Source organism: Colobus angolensis, unplaced genomic scaffold (genome assembly GCF_000951035.1).
Source record: "Colobus angolensis palliatus isolate OR3802 unplaced genomic scaffold, Cang.pa_1.0 Scaffold320, whole genome shotgun sequence".
Lineage (NCBI taxonomy): Eukaryota > Metazoa > Chordata > Mammalia > Primates > Cercopithecidae > Colobus > Colobus angolensis.
In genome coordinates, this window is record NW_012116489.1 from 3,096,189 (window position 1) to 3,119,843 (window position 23,655).

Below are 23,655 nucleotides of genomic sequence, written 5' to 3' on the forward strand. Positions count from 1 at the left end.
GGGGACTGATAGTTATACCACTTTTAATCTTTCACATTTTGTAACATTTCTTTTATCTTGCCTCTCCTAGGAGTGAAACTGCAGTTCAGTGTACTAGTGAGGATGTTATCAATGCACAAGATGTAGTATGCATATCATTAAATTTGACAGTGTATATTTTTAAAGGAATTTCACAGCAGATTATAACTTCATCCCTTAGAGTCAAATTTGAGCTGTGGATGTAGTCCCACTATAAGCAGCAAGAACAGCCCTGTAATTCTTTATCTGTCAAATCTAACACACCTCCCTGGGAATGGGCAAAGGGGAAGCCCTGGTAAGACCGATGTTACTGTCTGCTGTAAGAGCAGTTAGTAGTACAGCTGAAACAAGGGAGTTAGGGTGTGAATTAAAAGTCCATTAGAAATTACTGGCCTGAGATTCAACAATAGAAAAATTGTTTTAATATCTGGAAGTCATCTTCTTACATGTGTAACTTCATCTAAATATTTCTTGTGCAACTATTAATTGATTATATCTATCTTAGAGGAAATTGGTGCCAATAACATTTTTACGCTGGTCAATTATGTCCTACCAGTATAATTTACCAAAGTGAATAATTACTTATTAGTGCTAAAATTCTGTTAAGTGAAAAAGAAAAATAAAACAATAAAAAAGTCAGCAAGTCAGCCAAAAAAGAAAACAAAACAATATTTGGAAAATACAGAGTCCCAAAAGCTCCCAAAACACGTTATTGGAACAAGAAGAGAAAATAAAGAAAAAAAATTCTCCAGAGTTAATTTCCATATACTCTTTAATGCACCAATATATTTAGATCTATCCTAACCAAATAATAAGCACATAATTTCACACAAATTAGGTTTAATTCTTAAATTGTTCTAATCAAGTTATACATTAAGTAGTTAAATAGTCTCTCAATTTCTAGCTACTCCTGATTTATTTTGAACAGTTAAACACTTTCATGGCATTCATACATGGGCACACTTTGAGACTCTATCAGATTTCAGCCATGAGAATTAGACATCTGTGGCCCTGAAACCACAGATACTAGTAATAGTGACTCAAAGCTGTAGAAAAAAAATTACACTTCAATATTGAATCATTTTCAGGTCTGTGGTATATAACTACACAACACGATTCTATTATAAGCAATAGCATGTTCCTTCCACTTCAAATTATAACCCCCATCAGTTCAATGGTAAGAATTTTTGGTAAATACAGTGGTAGGTGTATTCTTTTTGTGAGCCTAGAAGGACTCACTTGCTTATCTGGATGCTTTAGCCAGTCAAGGATATGGATAAGGATGCTGTTGATATGAATTTGTGAGATTATTTTATCCTAGTCTCACTTCTTAGTGAGTAGACAGATCTTCAATTTCTAACATTTGTTTTATAAAAATTCCTCAACTTGCCTATAAAAAAGGTGTAACCAGCTATTATTTCCTTTTAGGAATATGATTACATTCCAACTACTATAATACTTTAAGATAATAGGAATAATATAATCATCTTATGACGTATTAGTTTGTTACATGCATAAAGCTATAAATAATTAAAAAATGAAGAAGGTAATGAACAGGTTATGCTTTTTTAAATACAAAGTCAGATTTCAAAAGTTGTACAGAGAGCAAAAATCACTTTACATACTCATGATTGGCTTTAATTTTTTTACACTATACATACTGAAAATGTTTACATTTACTAATAAGGAATGCCAAGTGTGTCCATCACCATTTGAATGGCTTGCAGGGGATTTGTGATTTCTTCCATGTTATCTCTTCTCAAAACCCAATCTGGCTTAAGCCTGTTTAAAAAAAAAAAAAAAAAGTCTGGCATTAATAAAGTTCTTCTCTTATGAGTTACCTTCACCTTTTTCGTCTTAGCTAAATTGTAGCTAGTCCTGAACACATCATTTCCCTTACAACCTGCTCAAAGAGGTGGGAGAACTTCATATTATTGTCCATCATTATTTCCAGACTATTTCTCTCCATCCTTTCTAAAAAAATAATGCTAGCTTCTTTGAAGCTTGTGCTATTTAGCTTGCCCACTGCCTTTTGGTCATCGGCCAAACTCTCACTGCCTTATTCCTTGTAAACCTGGTTCTTGGTCTCCTCTTAACTCCTGTCATCGTTCTCAGCAACAGCAACACCTATGTGACCATCAACCTAGTCCATTTTTGCCCCGCTTTCCTTGAATTCTACCTCAACCAATCCTTTTTAATATGATCACATACTAGACTTTGTCATCATCAGAAAGTGTGTGACCACAGAAATCTTAATTTGAGACTTCTGTTCTCCATCCACCATTTCTGATTCATCCATGTCATCTGCTCTAACACAGTCACTGAACCAGTTCTTCTACCTCACTGAGATCTCCACTTCATTTGGTCTCAACATATACCCAACTTTCACCAGAATGCTGTTCTTACTTTCCTGTGTATCTAGCTCAGGTGCATCAGTATTATCAAAACCTCTGCAAATGTCATTAACTGTTGTCTCTCTCCTACCAAACTAGTCTGAAAAATTCTACTTGGATTTCAAGTTGAGTCAAAATGTCTGCCTTCTCCATTCCTATACAGCTGCATATTACTAAAAAAGTTTACACAACCAAGCTGACTTTATTTTTTGCCAATAATTGCAAATCTAAAATGAGCATTTGAAATTGCCAGCATGCTCTCTTTCTCTCCAAGATGACTATCTTGGTCCTTTCCTCTTTTCAAACGTCCGCTCCATCTCCTCTGAGCTGCTTCTGAGTTGTTAAGTTTATAATCTCAAACTTATTGAGAAAATAGTATCAAACAGAGGGGAGTTCATGCATCTTCTCACATAATTCCCTACTATATGCATTTCCATCATCTTATTCTGTCCTGTTAAAAATCCAAAGATGTATCAATTGGTGAGTGAAAAAAGTGTGGTATGACCATACAATGGAATAGTACTAAGTGATAAAAAGGAATGAAATTCAAATCCATGCATAAACATGAACACATTTCAAAAGCATTATGCTAAGTAAAAGAATCCAGTCACAAAAAGCTATCTACTATATGATTCCATATATGTGACAGCATAGAAATGGCAAAACTAAAGGTACAAAAACCAGATCGGTAGTTCCCAAAATCCAGGGAATAAAGAAAGAGAACTGATAACAAAGGGGCATGAGGAAACTTTGTGTTATAGAATTATTTTGTATCTCAGTGGTGGTAGTTTCCTAACCGTATACAAAACCAATTGAATTGCATACATTTAAAGGATACATTTATATTGTCAGTAAATTTTACCTCAAAAAGCCTGACCTACATCAAAATTTTAAGAAAATCTATTCATATGTTAGAATGAGTTTTTAAAATATAATGAATATTAAATTCTACCAAGTCCTTAAAAAATACGTAGAAATGGTCCCTTTAATATATTTCAAGCAAATGAACTTCTTACGTTATACTGTGAAATATGCATGCACAAAACCAATTTATAACTGTATTATACAATTTATAATTACGAGTGTGATTATAAAGCTAATGGCTGTGTAACCACTCAGGTCAAGAAATAGCGTGTTGTCAACAATGTAGGATTTGTGCCTAGTATAGAAAACTGCTAAGTCTCAAGAAGGAATGCGGAAGGAAGGGAGGGAGAGAAGGAGAAGGGGGAAGAAAAAAGGAGGAGGTAGAAAGAAGGAAGGGAGGAAAAAAACTAATTAAATGCCATGACAGTTCACCAAAATAAACTAAATCTTTTTGCCAATAAAATCAGAAAATGTCAATCTAAATTTCCAGAAGGAGAAATTTCAAGAATCAGGGTGATTATGGGAGGACTGGAGGTTGATATTTTGGCTAAGAAGGACTTTTGGCACTTCTTAAACAGTGTAGCTTGTCCTTCATGTAAAATGAAATAAATTAAATAAAATTAAATAAATAACAAAACTAATAACAAGCTTCTTAGCCTTAGCTCTTAACTATTTAATACAAGAAGTTTGCTGAATAACTACTAAATATCCAAAGCTACAGTATAATGTTATTTCATTATTTACCAAGATTGCCTGTTTTAAATTTGCCAAACATTCCATTCTTATTCACATGTTGTTTCTCTATTGAAAACCACATCTTGTTTGTGATAAGTGCTCAATAAATATTTGTTAAATGAATGAATGAACTGTGACACAAATTTATAGACTGCATTTAACTGCTTACCTTGAAACTATTCTTGTCCTTACAGGTGTTTCTGGGATAAAAGGAATGCTTATAGAAGAATTCTTCTTTTGCTTGTGAAGTATTCTTTCAGTATTCATTTTATGTTTATGAGCTGTAAGTTTGTAGAGACTGTAAATACGGTCAACAACTTTGGATCTACTTCGTACATCCTATAAAATAAAATGCACAGTTACTAAAAAGTAATAAGAATTAAAATTTTATCCCTTTAAGACTAGCAAAATCATATATAACAAATAAAAACTACGCACTAAATCTTTTTTTTTTTGAGACTGAGTCTCGCTCTGTTGCCCAGGCTGGGGTACAGTGGCGCGATCTTGGCTCACTGCGCAATCTTGGCTCACCCGGGTTCATGCCATTCTCCTGCCTCAGCCTCCTGAGTAGCTGGGACTACAGGCACTCGCTACCACACCCAGCTAATTTTTTTTTGTATTTTTAGTAGAGATGCGGTTTCACTGTGTTAGCCAGGATGGTCTCAATCTCCTGACCTTGTGATCTGCCTGTCTTGGCCTCCCAAAGTGCTGGGATTACAGGCATGAGCCACTGCGCCCAGCCTGCAGTAAACTTTTAAGCTTTGAATAATCAAAGACACCTCACCAAGTTTGGCAGGTAGATTGATTTAAATTACGAGCTAATTTGTAAGGCAATTATAAAGAAGATAAATATTCAAAAGTTGCATGGTTAACTCCGCACTGAACACAAGAAGGAATTATTATAGTCAACATAGGAATTATTACAGTCAACATACCTATCATATCCAGTTACCAAGTCTTGAAAAGTTTACCTCTGCAAAGTTTCCAAAGTCTTCTACTTATCTCTCAGCGACACAATCCTAAGACAAGCACAATCTCTTGCCTAGATCACTGCATATCAACACTTGCCACCTTCCTTAATAGTCTCCCTATATCCACACATGCTCTCCCAAATTCATTCTTCAATCAGAAGCCAGAGTGTTGTTAAAATTTAAATTGGAAAATATAATTCCCTTGCTTTACCCTGCAGTGGTTCCCACTTATCGGGATAAAGGCCACAGTCCAATCATGGCCTATGGTTTCCCCTATGTTAATTGTGACATTTAAAAAGAATGACTCAGAGGTCTCATCATAGAAAAGCTTGAAATACAATTATGGATACAACAGGAGGATAAGAAGTTATACATATCTGGTTTTCTATCTTGCTAGGATACTTTTCTCTCTAGTAAATGGGAAATGGTTACTTATATGGCTGTAATAAATTTATTTTCAGAATTCAGTTTAATACGTCAGAAAGAAACAACTCATAGATATATCCTGAACTCATTTTATCAGTGCAAAAAGCAGGTTTGAACACACATAAACCCGTATTTTAGAGTGATAATTACTAAAGGAAAACGATAAAAGTCATAGACGTAAGACCACAGAAAAATAATCTTAAAGAAAGGCAACTGAATAATACTTACAGAGGCTCTATTTGTTGTCTTCAGTAAAATAGCCAACAAACAACAAGTTTTTGTAAAAATGCTTCCACCTTTGTCTGCAACTTTATTACCAGGCTTTTCTCGGTATATCTGCAAAAGCTCCAATAGTGTATCTACACAATTTTCTACATCATAAACTGCTGAAGTAGTTTTCTCATACTTGAAGAGAACAGAATGAAATTAAAAGTTGTAATGAACACATACATTTACAAACAACCCAACCAAAAAACAAAGTACAAAAGTCCATACCTATAGCCAAATTTTTGGACCTCCTGCAGCAACTGCAAAGGACTTTGTGAAATAGCTCTGATATCATCATTTATAGATCTATCATATATATGTGTATTCACATTTTAATCTTAATCTTTCCCCCCTAATTCTAAAGTTTCACATTTAAAAAAATCAAATTTAAAACCTCTGAAAACAAACATCTTGAAGTCAATAAAAGCAAACTTTTAAAGATAAGACCACTTTAGTAAGAATCTCTAAGGAAAAAGATAACTTATCTGTGATATTATTAATCATAGGTAAGATAATGATAAAGGCAGGATCTAATTAGTTACTCTATTACATGCTCCTTGAGAGGAAGAAGAGCTTGCTCGAAAATAAAACAAAATAAATTTGATACTAATAAGTCTAGGATATATTTTCCATGCCTTGTTTTTCTAATTGTATTATTAGATTCATAGTGAAATTTGCATGGTAACAAATAATGATACTAAGATAAAAATAACAAAACAACATAGCTGACACTTTGTATGGCAAGTTTATGTATTCATGTGTATTAACTCAATCTTCACAATAACATTTTGAGTACTGTTACTATACTCATTTTATAGTTGGGGAAAGTAAAGTACAGAGAACCTAAGTAACCTATAATAAGCTACTGGGCTGGGATTCAAACTCACGCAGTTTGGCCTCGGATCTGTGTTCCTAACCACTACCTCTCAAAATAAAAATATTGGGTAAAGTGCTTTAAGTTGTCACTGAAAGGTTAAGTAGGAAAGAGAAATCTTTCAACCTTTGGTTGCATACCATATAGTTTGGAATAGTCCAAGGCCAAAAGACAAATTCTGATACACAGATCAACAGTTACAGAGTAACTAAGTTATAGCAATAATTTTCTTTCTCATGCTTTGCTAGATATGATTATAATGTGGTCATACTATTTTGATATAATGCAGTAGATAACACCACTACCTCTAAAGGCAGACAGAAATGAATCCAAATTCAATTCTACCATTTATCACACTACGGTTCTTAGGGGAGGAACCTAACTTCTATAATTATTATTATTTCTTCTCTATAAAATGGGAATAATAATATGAACTATTTTAGAGGATTATTATGAGGATTAAACAATGCATGAAAAATACTAGCACGTAGTAAGTACTTAATAACTTTTAATCATCATTTTTAATATAAAGACTGAAGAAATAAAATAACACAAAAATTGGTATTTAAATCTACATTTATGTTAATAAACATTTTTTCACCCTAAGACTCTTGCACATAAATTAATTTTAACTTAGAGATTTAAGCCCTAGTGATGAGTAAACACAAACGTAATTTGCAGGGCCTTATTTGTTGACCCGTGAATATCTCATTAATAAAATGAAAAACTACCTTAGATACATTGAGCAAGACTTGCACAGCATATCTGATGACTTCCATACAAGGAACACTACGATTACAACTTCGGATCAAAACAAATATTTTAGAAATTGCTCCACTCTGGGCCATGTTCTCACAACAAAGTGGAGACAATCTAGTAACTACCTCTGAAAGAAAAAAAAATAACATACAGGTAAATTTACAGCAACAAAATGAAGTTTTAGCTAATAATGTACTATTACAACACTTTTTAAACATGTGAACACGAACTAACCTAGGTGTTTTAAGGCCTCAAGAATGGCAGAAAGGTGCTTATATGTCAAAAGATAATGAAGTGCAAGTGCAGTTCTTTTGTAGAGTTTGTTTTCTTCTCGAATCTCCCTATTAACAACTTGAAGACTTAGTCGTATAGCTTTAATTTTTGTACAATCATTTTTCTTCCTCCAAGAATAGCCTCTCCATAATGCCTTAAAGAGATAAAACCGAGTAATTTTAAGATTATAGCCAATGTTTTCTATTATATCTACATCTGTTTTCACAAAGTAAACATTTTCAGTAAATTTATTTGACATGATCACATGCATTTCAATTAAAACCTCAAGTTCAAATAAACAGCAAAATCAATTTTCAAAAAAAGAAATACAGATATTCCTGTATGTAAACTGGGTAGCATTTATTGACCAAAGATGTCTAAATCTATTCAAAATGTTAAAATACTTTTTTACTTCTTGATTATAAACCTCCTCTAGAGCATTTGAAAATAAAGAGCTTAGCAATGAAATTATGGTAGTACAGCGCTTATGAGTTATTCTACTGGCTAATGTGTTAGCTTTTTAAAATGGTGACTGTTTTTATAGCGTTAGATATCATGTAGATGAATTGAAAATTAAAGTTCTGAACTAAAACTGTACAAGTTTCAATTACCTGAATTTTAATGATTCCACTGGTGAATTTTTCCTGCTTTTTACGGAGGACAAAATGGCGCACTGCTTTCTGTATTACTGATGCAGCCCTATTTCGCTGGCTCAGACATTCTTGACCTTCATGCTCAATCTTTTCAATGCTATAATATTTCTGAATAAATTTCTTTTGTTGTAATCTTGCTCGAAACCATCTCTGTTTAAAACATAGACTTTTGTTTTTTCATTTCTACTTCAGATTTTTTTTAAAAAATATACAAATATACATTTATATATAAATGAAAGAAACAGAACAGTGTATCAAGAAATCTTTCAGCTTTCCCCAGAGGCATTACTTCCCCACTCCACTTGGTGCAAAAACCTTTCCAGTCCATGTTGGGTGCTTGTGTGTGTGCGCGCACTCATACGCACAGGAGTATAGTTAATCCTGGACAACACGTGTCTGTGTACGCACACGCACAGGAATACAGTTAACACTGGACAACACGTGTCTGTGCGCGCACACGCACAGGAGTACATTCAATCCTGGACAACACGTGTCTGTGCATGCACACGCTCAGGAGTACATTCAATCCTGGACAACACGTGTCTGTGCATGCACACGCTCAGGAGTACATTCAATGCTGGACAACACGTGTCTGTGCACCCACGTGCACAGGAGTATAGTTAATCCCGGACAACATTGTCTTCATTTTACAATTTATATAAATTCTACCAAACTGCATGTATCATTCTGCAATTTTTTTCACTAAATATTTTATATGTAAATATATGTTAATGTATATAAACAACTAGAATTCTTCTTCAAAATATGTAAAGAACTCCTATAAATCACAATAGAAAAGAACATCCAATGGAAAAATGGGCTAAGTGTATGAAAAAAAGATGTTAAGAAAAAGTACACAGATAAGAACTTGAATAACCAACATATAGAATATAATTTTAGAATCGCTAGCCATTAAGTAAATAAAAAAAAAAAAAATGAGATGCTGTTTCCCATTCATTACAATGGCAAAAATCAGAAAGTCTTCCGATACTTTATGTTCGCAAGCATGTAGAGAAACAGGGTACCCTCAAGATTTTGCTGGCAGGAATGTAAATGAGTACAATTACATCAGACAATAATTCACAACTTTATTACTGTGCCATAAAACATCAATCTATTTCTAACCCTCAAATCATTCTAACAGCTATATGGTAAAAGGCTAAATGTTGTACAACCTTAGCATGAAGCATTTGGAAATTGTTTATTACGTATCAAAAATTTCTAACAGAAAAATTATGTCCTATAGTTTTACTGCAAAGAAGAGGCAAACCTGAATACAGATGACTGAATTAACCTGCTTGTTAGCATTCTTCACAGCCAGGTAAAGTTTATAGGCTCTTTGAATTCTGAGAGCATTAAGGTGATAATATGCAGCTGCAGTGAAGTGAAGAAGTCGAATTTTGGTTCTCTGTTCTAAAATCTAAAGGTGAAAAAACAAAGCATATTCAAATATCTGCTTCCTAAGGTAATCAATGAGTGTTTATTTTTTGTATAACCTCAACATCAAATTATATAAACTAGCAAGAATAAACTAATTTTTAATCATTACAATTACTTACATTGTAATTCAAAGTAATTACAATATTTTATTATACAATATTTCCAATAGTGTAACTCATAATTCAGAGTGTAGAAAGCAAAATTATATTTTGCGTACTTTACTAAATAACCATAGAATCTAATTCAACTAGACTGGCCTACGACAGTGAGTTAAGGTTTGCAATGTATTTTTAATTAGAGAAGGGTATAAATATTAAACTCAAAAAAATGTTACAGAATTCCAAGCAGAACTCTTGGAAATGGTGATATTAAATCAGAAAAAATTATGTGAATTAATATCTCTGCTATTAAATAGTACAGTGCAACTCCAGCATAAGACTCTGCAGAAGGAGCTTTCTACAGCTGCTGTTGGGCTTCAGACTTCCACTTGATGTTTAAAGAAAAAAATACAAACATTCCTCCTATTTAACTTCAAATCAAATTATTTTGTCTATGCCAGTACTTGACAAATTGTAAGCTTAAATGTTATGATCTCCCTAAAAAGAATTCTCTCTTGCTAAAGATGTGGAAGCTGTCACAGGAATTCTGGTTGCAACACCTCAAAAGTTGCTTGGTGGTGGCAAAAAGCTACTAGAATAACATTTAACCTCTTTTGCATATGGAGCCTCTCTCTCATATTTTCAGTTCCTTTGTTAAGATTCATTACAAAGGAGAAATTTTATTTTGCGTCTTTGGTGGTGAACACCTGTGAGAAATAGTATGACTAGGAACACAGAAAAAAAATCTGATGGTCAGTGCTCTTGTCACTTACCTTTCTAGCAGCTGAATGAATTCAAGTTAATGGTCATATTAGTTCTGAAATTATTCTCTAAAATCCAAAGTTTCTTAACACTATTTAACATCAAGTGCTTTCATTTTATAAGACTGAGATATGCTACTTGAAAATACTTACTCTTTTTCGTACTAGCCAACCACGCACCAGTGCTTGTAGGATAACTGTAGACTTTTTAAATTCAATATATTTTATCCTTTCACGCTTTCCAGCCTCCCTGGCTCGTATATATTTTTGTATGATCAAAGCAGCAGATTTCTGCCGAAGAAAGACCTGCCTTTCTTTATATCCTCTATAATGTGCTTGGATCAAACAAGCAGCTCGATGTCTCTATAAAGAAAAATTTACAAGTAACATTAATAGGTAGAAATGAAAGGATTTCTAACCCACTAGAAGTTCTTTAATTTCTCAATGAGATGGCATAATTATGATTTATAGTTTAAGAATGTCATGTTTCATAGATATGAAACGGTGATGTAGCATTATTTCTAAACTCACATAGGTCTATAGCCAAAATAAAGGTGTAAGCCAAGGGTCAAGGGTCAAGAGATACTTGGTGCTCTTTCCCTCTCATCCTCTTGATACTTTTCATTGTGAGAGGAAAAAGGATTAACATTACAGCTCAAATACATTTAATAAAAATGCTAGCTACAATAGAAAGAGCACAGTGATCATAAATAGCTATGATAGAAGCTGTCTGTAGCTTGACAAAACATAGCATACCATCAGCACACCTTAGATTCCTCAATTACAAAACATCCTGTGAGAATTACCAAAATGAGACACAGAGCCACAAAGTGAGCACATGGTGTTGGAAATATGGCACCAACAGACTTGCTCAACACAGGGTTGACACAAACCTTCAATTTCTAAAAAATGCAATATCTGCAAAGCACCATAAGGCGAACACAATAAAACAAGGTATGCCTATACCTCATATATTTTTAAAAACTAGCAAATAGTATTTTTATGGGAGAATATAATTTTCAATTGACTGAAATAGATGTGTGTGAAATAAATGCATACTTAGGCCTTAAAAACACTTTTTTTCCCCAGTGAAAGATTTATTTGTAAGAATTAAAAAATACAAAACATTCTGTTTTCTATTTCCTAAAGTAGTTATTTGCAAGTGAATTAATTTTTAATACCTACTTTTATCATTAAGAAGTGTTCATGAGCTATTTTTGCAGAAAGTATAGCTCTCCATTTTCTCTGAATGATAATTGCTGATGCTCTCACATTCAAAAACCTAAAAAATTAGTTATTGGAAAGCAATTTCAAGTTACTTTAACTTATTCAATGAGTATTTATTGCCTCCCCCCTTTAAACTATTAGAAGAGAATAAAATATAAGAAAGGCAATGACAGAATAAAAAAGTGGGCAAGCATAATTCATAGCTAAGTTCGAACAATCAGAATTTACTCACGCACACAAAAGAAGTTTTACAATTGGCAATATTCCAGTGGGTAAGAAATACGAAGTTCTACGATTCTAATACGGCACAGAATTTTGAACAGGATCACAAGAAAGTATGGTTACCCAGATCTAGCAAAAAACTAGAAAAAGGGGGAATGGTAGAAATAATGGTAAAATATAAGATTTGAGTTTGCATTGCAAGTGAGTCTTTGAGCAGATGGGAGGTGGTTAAGAAGAAAATGTGATTTACAAGCAGCATTAGGTACTTCCTTTCATTTGAAAGCAAAGATAGGTATCATCAAAATATCTAAGTAGAGATATTTTGTAAACAGAACTGGAGAAAAATTTTTAAAAATCTGAGTGCTAGAGATTAAATTTAACAGATCAACATAATGCTAAGAGATAAAATGTGAGAATGGACAGGTTTTCTACTCTATTCTTGATATTGTGTAAAAAATAGAATGACTAGTTTGTTTTTTGCCATGTTTCTTAGAAAATAAGACCAAATGCCATTGAGAAAAATTCAGCATCTGTTACAGGAAAATTAGATACTGGTCCTTAATAGCTGATAGTAGCAACTGTATCTTTATATGCTTTTTAATTTTAATTTTTATGGCTATATAATAGTTGTAAATATTTACGGGGTACATGTGATATTTTGATTCAAGCACACAGTGAGTAATGATCAAATCAGGGTAACTGGGATATCCATCACCTCGAACATTTATCATTTCCTGGTATTAGGAAACTTCTAATTCTATTCCTCTAGTTATTTTGAAATATACAATAAATTATTAACTATTGTGCTACTAAACAGTAAATCTTATTCCTTCTCACTGTATTTTTATATCCATTAACCAGCCTGTCTTTATCCACCCCTCCCTTCTCCCTATCCTAGCTTCTGGTAACCAACATTCTACTTCTGTCTTCATGCGATCAATTTTATATGTTAAGCCCTGCTTCTACCCATAGGCTTGATCCAGACATTCCTCTCACACTAGTGTGCTTTCCTAAACCATCTTTAAAACCATTATCGATTCAATAATTAATCAACTCTGGGAGCCGAAGAAAAATTCTTATACTATGAACTTAAAAAAAGATGATCTGGTAACAGCTTGTGAAAATGTGTGTGTAAGAAATGAGCTAGGAATAGGGAAATACAATTAGCATAGACAGGTTGGTAATTAGGGTCTTCATCATTAATGACAAAGAGTATGAGGAATAATACAAAGTTCAAAGAAAAAAGAACAAGAAAAAAAATTTTGCCAGTAGTTAAGTCACCCAACAAAATGGACCAAAGCACTAATAAGAAAACCGAGTCTTAACTAAATGGTTTTATTAACTTCCTACCTCTCTGTCCTTACTCTAATCCTTATGAACCTGAATTAATCAAGTATATGTAAATATTTTTAGTAGATTAGTAATTATATTAATTAAAGGCTATGCTCTATCTCAAAAAAGCAAGACAGTACAAGATATATTGTTTCCTTAATAAATATCAACAAAACCAACCATATACATTAAACATAACAAATATTTAAAATAAAAATCAATAGGCAGTGTACTTTTATGTAAGGGCTTAGCTCTATCACACACAAATACTATTACATTCTCCACAGAACTATGATACATTACCATGTTCTCTCTAGTTTGGTATAGAAGCCACCTTGAATAATTTTAACAGCTTTTAATATAGCTAGGTATTCCTTGTGTGCTCTCCAACACCTATACCAGGCTTGAATCTTGCAGGCAGCTTTCACTTTACATAAATATTTCTTGGCTCTATATCTCCTCCACATAGCCTATTAAATACATAAATATAACAAATATGTAATGAGTTGCCTTTTTTTTTTGTAAATAAGATAAATCATTATAAAGACAGTTAAATAAGGTTAGTGCAGACAAAAATAAATTGCATAGTCATATCATGACTCGATTAGACTCTGACACGTAGTGAGTCCTCTGAGAACAGTGGTGCTTACTATAGTGAACACCTATTATGTGCTTTATCACACATACCTTATGGCTGGCTGCCAGCCCAGTCTAACAAAACCCTAACCAGTATTTATAAATTTTAAGACACACATATCTGAAAAGCCAGATGATGAATTATCCTCATCACCTCAATCCATTTGGAAGAACGAAAAGAAAATGAACACATTGTGACCTACTGCAGGTTCTGGGGAGAAAGGAATTCTTCCCAATCCATATTCACTTTGGGTTCTGTGTTCAGCCTGCAGGAGAATCCTGAGAGCTCCTGTGATAGGACTGTCAGACTTTCTGATTTTGACAACCTTCTGGCAGACTAAAGGTTTACATGACAGCGACAACTTATTGAACTAAGCACTAAGAAGATTAGTCTTTATAATCACATGGGTAGATAATACCATTAACTCTAATTTAGAGATGAGGAAATCAAGGCCTAGAGAAATTGAGTAACTTGTTGATGTCACACGGGTTAACAAGTGGCAGAGTTGTCTTACTTGATACTTATAAATATATTGTAAAATGGTTAAGATCTCTATTTTACAAAAAAGGAAAAAAACCCAAAATTGAAATTAAGAAGGACTTGTTAGCACACAGCTGTTAAGTGATAGAGTCAAGATCTGAACCCAAGTCTATTTGACTCCAACATTCCTACTGGAACAGGAATTAAAAGAAATTAAAGACTGTGTAAGCAAAAACTCAGTTGTATGTAAGAAAACCCAATTCCCCTAGTGGAAGACAAAGGGCTGGAGTCCTTTAAAATTAACTGTCTGTTTTTCTCTCTGTGGGTAGTGAGCCTTATCTCTCCCTTTCCCAGGCATTGTGAAGACTCTGTTTCTCTAGCTGTGCAGCTGCAAGGTCACTAGACAGATAATCTCAAGTCGTAAAACATGTTCCTTAAAAAGTAAGAAATAATGTAATGCATATCTTAAATGAATAACTGTCTTTGTTTCTCACTTCTGTAATATGCTTCCCCCTGCACAGATCTCCCCACGCCCCACGAAATGCTTAAAGGTAGCTTGACTCTGTTCGGGGCTCAGTCCTTTGGATGTTAATCCGACTGGGTCAGTGCACCTAAATAATTAAACAATTCCTCCTCAACCCCTTGGTCTCTCTGATTCCTTAATTATCCCGCAGCACTACAACAAATACTACAGGCACAACTTATATTTAGATTAGGTTCTAAATTCAGTTGATAATGCAATAATTATATATGGTCAAAATTACTCTGAGATGTCCTTAACTCAATCAGAGTATATTGTATATGGTTTTTATGTAAACCTGAATACATTATTTATGTATATCCCCAATACCTGCCACCCTAGTCTTAATCAGTGGTAGAAGAATGGTCTCAGAACTGTTTGTTTCAATTGGCTATTTAACTGTAACAGTAAAAGACTGGTTAATGGTAACACTGCATCATAAAACCTTCAGGAGGAAAGGAGAATGTTTGGTGGACCACTTTGGTGTTTTTGTTTTGCTTGTGGCAGTTTTAAGTTACTAGTTTTTAAAATCAGTACTTTTCAATGAAAACAACTTGACCAAAAATCTGTCACAGAATTTTGAGACTCATTAAAACAAAGTTTTAATGAGAAAATTATATATATGTATAGAGATGTGTGTGTATATATAAGCATATATATTTATAAATATACATACTTGCTTATAAATATATATATATACACACACACACATATTTAAACACACACATCACACCTGAAGAACATTAAAATGTATGGACATTGACTAGAGAAGTCAACTTGGCGTTCAGAAGAAGACAGCTAAGAGATTATCAAGAAACCAAGGGTTGAGAGAGGAAACAGAGTGTGCTCAAATTCCAAATGCTACAGAGAAGTTAATATATATATTTTACATATATATTTACGTATATATGTAAGTATTTAGTAATGTATACTATATCCCAGTGGCTCCCAAACTTCGCTGCTCATTAGAGTCACCCGGGAGCTCTGAAAAAATCCCACGCTTGTGTTGTTTCCCATACCAATTAGAATATCTAAAGGTAGGAGTATTTTTTAAAACTCCAGGTTATTCCAATGTGCAGTAAAGTTTTAGACCACTGGCATATACTAAAAATTACATGTGTAAAAAACAATTTTATTATGTAATTATATAAGAGAAAAAATAAATTTTTATAAGATTGTTATTTTGGCTATTTAATCATTTCAAGTGAATAAAACCATAACTAACACATCCAGTGAACACCTTTCAATTGTGAACTTCTCAGTAGTGTTTGGAATTCGAGCACTCCTTTCCTCTTTCAACCCTTGGTTTCTTGATACCATAATCTCTTAGCTTTCTTCTTTCCCTCTTAACACCTTGTTGTCTTCTTTTGTCAATGTCTGTGAATTTTGATGTTCTTCAGGGCTCAAGTCCCAGGCCCTCTTTGTTCACTCATTTTATGTATTGCTCCTTGGTGATCTCATTATTGCCAGAACTTTAATTATCAGCGTATGCCAATAATGTACAAATCAAATTCTAAAACTCACACTGCTCTCCTGAACTCCAGACAAACACAGTCAACTCTCTTACTAGATATTTCAAGGGGGTTACCTGCTAGGTACTTCAGACCTTAAGTATTCCAAGCTGAATTCATCGTCAATCTCAAAACCTGCTCTTCCCTCTTTATTCCCTATGTCAGGGTATGAGGGAGTAACTCTGCAGAGTTACTTAAGCCATCAACATGGCTTGTCTCCTTGTTTATGCTCTATATAATGCCAACTTAACAATCCCATTGTCACAAATCTACACTGAACTGTAACTCTCACCTGGCTTACTGCCTATGTTTCATTTGGTCTACCTACTTCTAATCTTGCTCCTTTTCCAGTCCATCTTCCATATTCCTGCCAGAGTAATTTTTTTTTTCTTTTAAATAAAAATGACTGTCGTCTTCTCCTGCTTAAACTCCTCTAGAATTTATTTTGTCTGGAGCATAAAGACTAAATTTTTTGTCTTAAAAATCTATCAACAATCTTACTCCCTCTATTGCCAACCTGGTCCCATATCACTTTTTATTGTTTCTAGTTTTTTTATTTTTCCATGTTATCTCTTGCAATTGGAATATTCTTCTATACATTTTACTTGGCTATTTCCAATTCATGCTTCAGTGCAACATTTCAACTTAAATGTTACTCACTCTGGGAAGTCTCTGATCATGGAGACTAGCTTGATTTCCCATTCTGTGTTTCCTGAAACATACACTTCTCATGTTGTATAATTATACTTTCTTGTTCAATTAAGTTCCTTGAGGACAGCAACTAAGTATATCTTACTCATTGTCTATTTATAACACCCACTACAGCATTTGGTACATTTCTAACACTTGAATTTCTTGAATTAAAACATTACTTCTAAACTTCACAGTATTCCAGCAAGATATGAACATATCACATCTGGGTTAAGCCCCGGGTTATTGTAGGTGAAGAGAAATAGCTGCAGTACTTAGATTCAGTTCCTGGATCTGCCTCTCTCTCTGCAACATTGGCCATACTACTTAACCTTTATCACTTCCTTCATATTTTAAAAGAGATAATACTGTACATTCCTCACACATTAGGCAAACAGATGAAACAAAATAATACAAAAGTGATTTGGAAGCCAAAGTACTAAACACTCAGAATAAAGTATGTCTAGTAGGCTAAGCAGCAAGCAGCTCTGGTTAATAGATTATCAGAAGAACAAAGTTACTCTATTTTGCCTATAGTATGCCAAATAATGTTTCATCTTAGCTTACATTTCTCACTTAAAGAAATAACTTTGCCAAAGAGGGCTCCCATTTTCTCAAAATTCTTCTAAGAGTGCTACAATTAACCCACAATGAAATGTACCACAGGGTGACCATGGCCAGAACAATCCCAGTTCTGTGCTGTCTTGGCTGACTTACTAGTTCCCTTTCCCACTTTCAAAAATGTTCCACTCTGGAAGATAAATGGTCACCTCAACTATTATTCTTTATGACCGGCTTAAGCTCATTTTATACATTCTAACAAATATTGGTCAAAACAAAGACTCACATTTTTATATTTAAATTAAATATAGAAATACCTGAATTTTTATGGTGCTATTTTTAATTTCCTGAAACTTCCGTTTCTGTATAAATCCTTTACTTCTAGCTTGAATAATGATAACACTGCTTCTGATCTGTAAATAAACTTGTCTTTGATGTTTTGCAGACAGAAATGCTCTGTAGTGATTTTGTAAAACCACTGCTGCTTTCCTATATAGTAAAAACTGTTTTCTGGTTTGCCACGTCCTAAAATAATGCTGTAAAGTGATAGCAGCTCTTTTCTGCTGAACAAATCTTCTCCGATACACAGCCATCTGAAGGAAGAACTGAATCCGCAGGGCAGCACATTTCTGTGTTTCCACTTTTCTTGTGACCATTCTACGAAAAGCTTTTTGAATTGTTACTGCAGCCCTACTTTGAGAATGATACTCTGCTTCCTGTGAACAAGCAAGGCCAGAAGCTTTGTACCACTCTTGAATCGTAACACCTTCACTTTGAACAGCTTCATACTGAGTTTTACTTCTGTAACAGCAGAGTGCAGATTGGTTAACAATGGCTGCCATCTTTTCCTCTGATATGTTTTTCAATTTTTGTCTAACTTTCATGCCTCTAAAAGCAGCCTGAATAGTTCGTACAGATTTCTGAACTGCTAAAAAGATTTTTCTTTCTGTTTTTACTCTAATATACAACCTATAATAATTCTGTATAACCACAATTGCAGTTTTCTTTGTTTGATAATCAACTTTGGCCCTGTGCATTCGATAGAATGACTGAATTAGTGTGGCAGCCCGGTGCATATTTTGGATATCCCTTCGTACTTTAAAGCCTCTGTAGTAAGACTGTATACAAATAACTGCTTGGGTACGCACTGCAGTTAGTTTTCTGTATCTTCTTTGAATAGAAACTACTGTTGCTCTAAGGTGGAGATAATGCTTCCTTATTTTAAAGGCTTTACAATGCTTCTGAATAATAATGGCAGCCTGGTGCTGTTCCTGAATCTGTTTTTGCATGCTCATGTCCTGAAAACTTGCCTGAACGCAAGTCTCTTTCTTAAGTTCATTGTGTTGAAGCACTTTCTGTTTCTTTTTATTTGCTCTATATTTTTCTTGTATGATTTTTGTAGCCCACTGAAGCTTTTGGTAGAAACAATACTGCCTATGCATTCTGTATGTGCTTTGTATTATGATAGCAGCTTTGTGTTTTTCCCTTAAATGTTGTCTTGCTTTCATTCCTTTATATGCAGCCTGAATAACCACAGCAGAATGCCATTGTCTGATATAATTTTCTTTTTGCAATTTTGCAGCTCTATATGTTCGATAATGTTGCTGAATTAGAATTGAGGCCTGTTTCCAAGTCTGAAATGTAACATATGTTCTGTGCATCCTGAAAGTAGCCTGAATGAGAACTGCAGCCCTTTGCATTTCTTGCAACTTCTTTTTTACCATCAGTCTTCTGTAAGATGACTGTACTGTAATGGCTGCCTTTCGTAACTGCAAGAATTGGTGCAATTTATGTTTGGCACAAATGGTGGCTCGATATTTCCTCTGAACAAAAATAGTAGCTTTTTTGAGGGAAATGAATCTTCTCCTCACCAGTAATGATCTAAACCTACTCTGAATAAGGGTTGCAGAGGAATGCATACTCTTCAGATGTCTTCTAGTTTTCATACCCCTGAATGCAGCCTGAAGGATCACAGCAGAATGTCTTTGTCTGAGATAATGCTGCCTCTGCAGTTTTGCAGCTCTGTTTGCTTGGTATTGCTGTTGGATCACAACAGAGGCCTGTTTCAAAGCCTGATATCTCATATGTACTCTCTGCATTCTGAAAGTAGCCTGGATGAAAGTAGCAGCCCTGTGCATCTCTCGCATCTTTTTCCTTATCATCCATCTTCTGTATGATGACTGGATTTTAATAACTGCATTTTGTACCTGAAGGAACTGTAAGTGATGCTTTGTACAAAGATGTGCCCGATATTTTCTCTGAATCCAAACAGCAGTTTTCTTAAGAGACAGGAATCTTCTTCTCATCATTAGAGTTCTAAATCTCCTCTGAATGAGGGTTGCGGCTACATGCATCATTTTTAAATGTCTTCTAGCTTTCTTTCCCCTAAAAATAGCCTGAATATATATTACAGAATGCCTCAGTTTGTTATACCTTTGAAATTGTATGTTTCTTTCCTTCACTGCCCGGTATCTTTGCTGTATTGTTTTTGTTATTTTCTTTAACTTATTAAAATATGTTTGCTGTTTGTATCTTCTATAGTTTGACTGAATGAGTGTTGCTGCAATCTGCATCTTTCTAAGAGTCCATCTAACTCTTACTCCTCTAAAACTTGCCTGAAGGATTTTAACAGCTTTCAAAATTGTCAGGTACTTTTCACGCTGCATTTTACCTTGATAATATGCTCTAAATCTTACTTGAATAACAATAGCTGCTTTTCTCATTGTATGGTAACTTATTCTTGACTGATGCATTTTAAACATGGCTTTAATATAAGTGGCTGCCCTGTGCATGTGTTGAATGTGTCTTCTAACTCTAATACCTCTATAAACAGATTGGATTTTAATTGCTGTCTTCTTCAAATTAAGATACTCCTTATGCTGACGGTGTGTAATTTTAATACCTCGATACCATCTCTGAATTATAATAGCTGAAGCTCTATAGGTTGCATATTTCTTTTTGGTTTTGTAAGCTCTGTATTTAGACTGTATAGTGACTGCTGCTTTGTTGCAATCCTTTATTCTTTTTCTCACTTTCATACCACGATAAGCTGACTGTAAAGTTACTACAGCGGCTTTTGTTTTCAAATATAAGTGATGCTGTTCTCTTCCAATACTGTAAGCCTTATAATACTTTTGAATCAGAAGAGCAGCTTTTTTCATGATTTTCCACTTCTTTTGTTGCACATGCATTCTATAGTATGACTGTATGATGATAGCACATTTATGTTGCCTTTGAAGCTGTCTTCTCAGTGTTTTTCCCTTCCACATTGATTGAAGTATTAGTACCGCATGACGGAGTTCAATATACTCCATACGTTGCTTCCTTCCTGCAGTCCATGCTCTGAAATTTTGCTGGATGACTAATGCTGCTGTTTTAAACAATCTAAACTGCTTCTGGGCCTTGGCCATTCTAAAAGCAGACTGAATCTTCAAGGCAGCTTGATGTTCCCTTCTAATCTGTTTCCGAACCTTCCAGCCACGATAAGCAGACTGGAGGGAAACCACAGCTGCCTTTGTCTTTAAAAAATGTGTTCTTGTATCATGAAGAGTCTTGTATGCCCTGTACCATCTCTGAATCTTTATAATAGATTGAAGCACAGATTGATATTTTACCCTTTTATTATAGCCTCTAAAAGCAGACTGAATTTTAACAGCAGCTATAGATTGTTGTTTGATTAGCTGACGTATTTTGTAACCTCTGTAAGCTGCTTGCAAGCAAGTAGCTGCTTTTTTGACTCGCAAGAACTTCTTCCTCTGATTGACCTGTGCTTTGTATGCATGATAGTAATTCTGAATGACAATAATTGCTTTATACATTTTCAGGTAGTACTGCCGAGCCTTTCTCATTCTGAAATAAGACTGTAGTGAAATAACAGCTTTTCTTTGTAACCTCATCTGCTTTCGGACCAGGTATCCTCTAACAAAAGCTTGCAGTTTGATACAAGATTCCCGCATCTGCATATACTCTTCTCTCTTTTGTGTAGCTATTTTTTTGGAACGGTAACATTGCTGGATAAATAGTGCAGCTGCTCTTAAATGCAAATATTGTTTACGTGTTTGCTTCATCTTAACAATTGACTGCAATTTTATTGTAGCATTTTTTAGACTCAAAAATTCCTTTTTAGAAACATAAGCACGATAATATGATTGAATCTTTATAACAGATGTGAGGATGTGAATATACATTTTCCTGGCTTGCATCCCTCTATATGCAGACTGTAGCACAATGACAGCGGAGCGTGTTTTCTGGTAAGATGCTAGAACTTTCCTGGCAAAAATGTAAGCTCGGAAATGAGTCTGAATTATAACAGCTGCTTTCTTCATCTTCTTATATTTCTGTAACTGTTGATGTTTTCTTATGTGTGCCTGAAATTTGATAATAGTCTTCTTAAGGTTTAAAAATCGAACTCTGTCTTGTCTCATTCTCCAGTATGACTGAATAACACAAGCAGCTCTAATTTGTCTACATAAATTATGAGCTTTCAGTCTCCTAAAAGCAGCTTGCAATTGAATGGCTGCAGCTCGTTTCTGCAAATAGTTGGTGCGCTCAATCTTTCCTTTCAGATATGCTTTGTAGTACTTCTGGATAGTTAGTATGGACTCTTTTTTTCTTTTATATAACTTTTGGGCTTGGAAGCACCGAAATCTTTTCTGAATGACAATAACACAAGACCTAATATAAATGTATTTCCTTAATTCTTTATGCATTCTATACCATGATTGTATGACAATAGCAGAATTTTCTTCTTTAGCTCGTTTCCTTAAATGCCATTCTCTAAAAGCTCTTTGCAATATTACTGTAGCTTTTACTTGTGATTGCATTTTACGTTGCTTCCATTTTCTGAACATAGATTGGATTATAAGAGATGATGATTTTAGCATTTCATATCTTTGTTGATCTTGTTTTCTTCTTAAATAAGCACGCCAATGCCTCTGAATTGTAACTGTAGCCCAAAGATATCGTTTATAAGATGTAACAGCAATTATCATTCTTATCCTAGATTGCAGGATGATTGAATAATATTTCAATTTCAGAAATCTTTTTCTAGTGGAATATCTTCTCCAATAACCCTGGAAAAGGTAAGAAAGGACACAAAGTTAAATAGGCATAGCTTCCTATATTTAACACTTTTGACAATACTAATTTTTCTAACATTCTGCTTAAAAATAAACACACTGAATTAGAAAACTAATTATTTTTTGAGAGATAGTTGTCCCCTTTGTTTTTAGTTTAGTTTTTACATTGAAATAGCTGTAGCCAATTCAGAAATCCATCCAAATCCTCATTATATTTATATACTGCTTTTGTATTCCAGAGTCATAAGAAACATAAGCAAGTTTATGTTATATTAGAAGCAAAAGAGTCAAAATAAAACTACAGAAATATTCTTTGCTATCTATTGATTCTAAGTAATTTCCTATGAGTTTATTTCTGGGCCTTATATGGTCCCCTTATTTCAATGTTTCTAAGCTACCTTATGATGACTAGAAACTCTTTATGTGAAGGATCCTGCATCATCACATTACAGGCCTGATAATATAAATATAGGAGCTTAGGAATAAATGAACCAGATCACTCTCAGAGTCATTATTTTCATTAAGAATAAAATTACTTCCTTTTTCCAAATTTAGGAACTAGAAATACATGGCTTAAAAGTAGAATTCTAGCAGGACTTGAGAAATGACAAAACTTTTGTCTTTTGAAAAGCCATGGTTACAATGGTTAACTCAACAATGTGTTGGCTCAACAAAAAGAGCTACAAACTCTCAAGCTAATTCCAGTTGCTGGTATCTAAAATGGTCCCAGGCTAATGGTAGTTAAGTTCTAGATGTTTTAGCAATAAGAGCATTCCTTTGTACAAATACTCCAAACATTGCTAAGATTGGGGTGGCATGGAGGGGTTGTTCTCTACTACATCTTACTTTTTCTCACATATAAGGA

At 34.1% G+C, this 23,655-nt stretch overlaps 1 protein-coding gene across 2 annotated transcripts in view; it reads right to left on the bottom strand.

Annotated features, from left to right (window-relative positions):
• Positions 1 to 1,501: 1,501 nt before the first annotated feature.
• ASPM (asp (abnormal spindle) homolog, microcephaly associated (Drosophila)) overlaps positions 1,502 to 23,655 on the bottom strand; it is a 62,433-nt gene continuing 40,279 nt past the window's right edge. Inside the window, exons 18-28 of one of the 2 annotated variants that reach the window (XM_011951610.1) lie at positions 18,030 to 22,784; positions 13,617 to 13,783; positions 11,718 to 11,814; positions 10,686 to 10,895; positions 9,504 to 9,653; positions 8,192 to 8,383; positions 7,542 to 7,734; positions 7,280 to 7,434; positions 5,636 to 5,812; positions 4,180 to 4,349; positions 1,502 to 1,800 (exon numbers count right to left, since the gene is read on the bottom strand). In XM_011951610.1, the coding sequence (XP_011807000.1) occupies positions 1,698 to 1,800; positions 4,180 to 4,349; positions 5,636 to 5,812; positions 7,280 to 7,434; positions 7,542 to 7,734; positions 8,192 to 8,383; positions 9,504 to 9,653; positions 10,686 to 10,895; positions 11,718 to 11,814; positions 13,617 to 13,783; positions 18,030 to 22,784 (6,369 nt within the window). In that variant the 3' untranslated portion in view covers positions 1,502 to 1,697. The remainder of the gene's footprint in view (positions 1,801 to 4,179; positions 4,350 to 5,635; positions 5,813 to 7,279; positions 7,435 to 7,541; positions 7,735 to 8,191; positions 8,384 to 9,503; positions 9,654 to 10,685; positions 10,896 to 11,717; positions 11,815 to 13,616; positions 13,784 to 18,029; positions 22,785 to 23,655) is intronic. The other variant, XM_011951611.1, reaches the window with a different exon arrangement.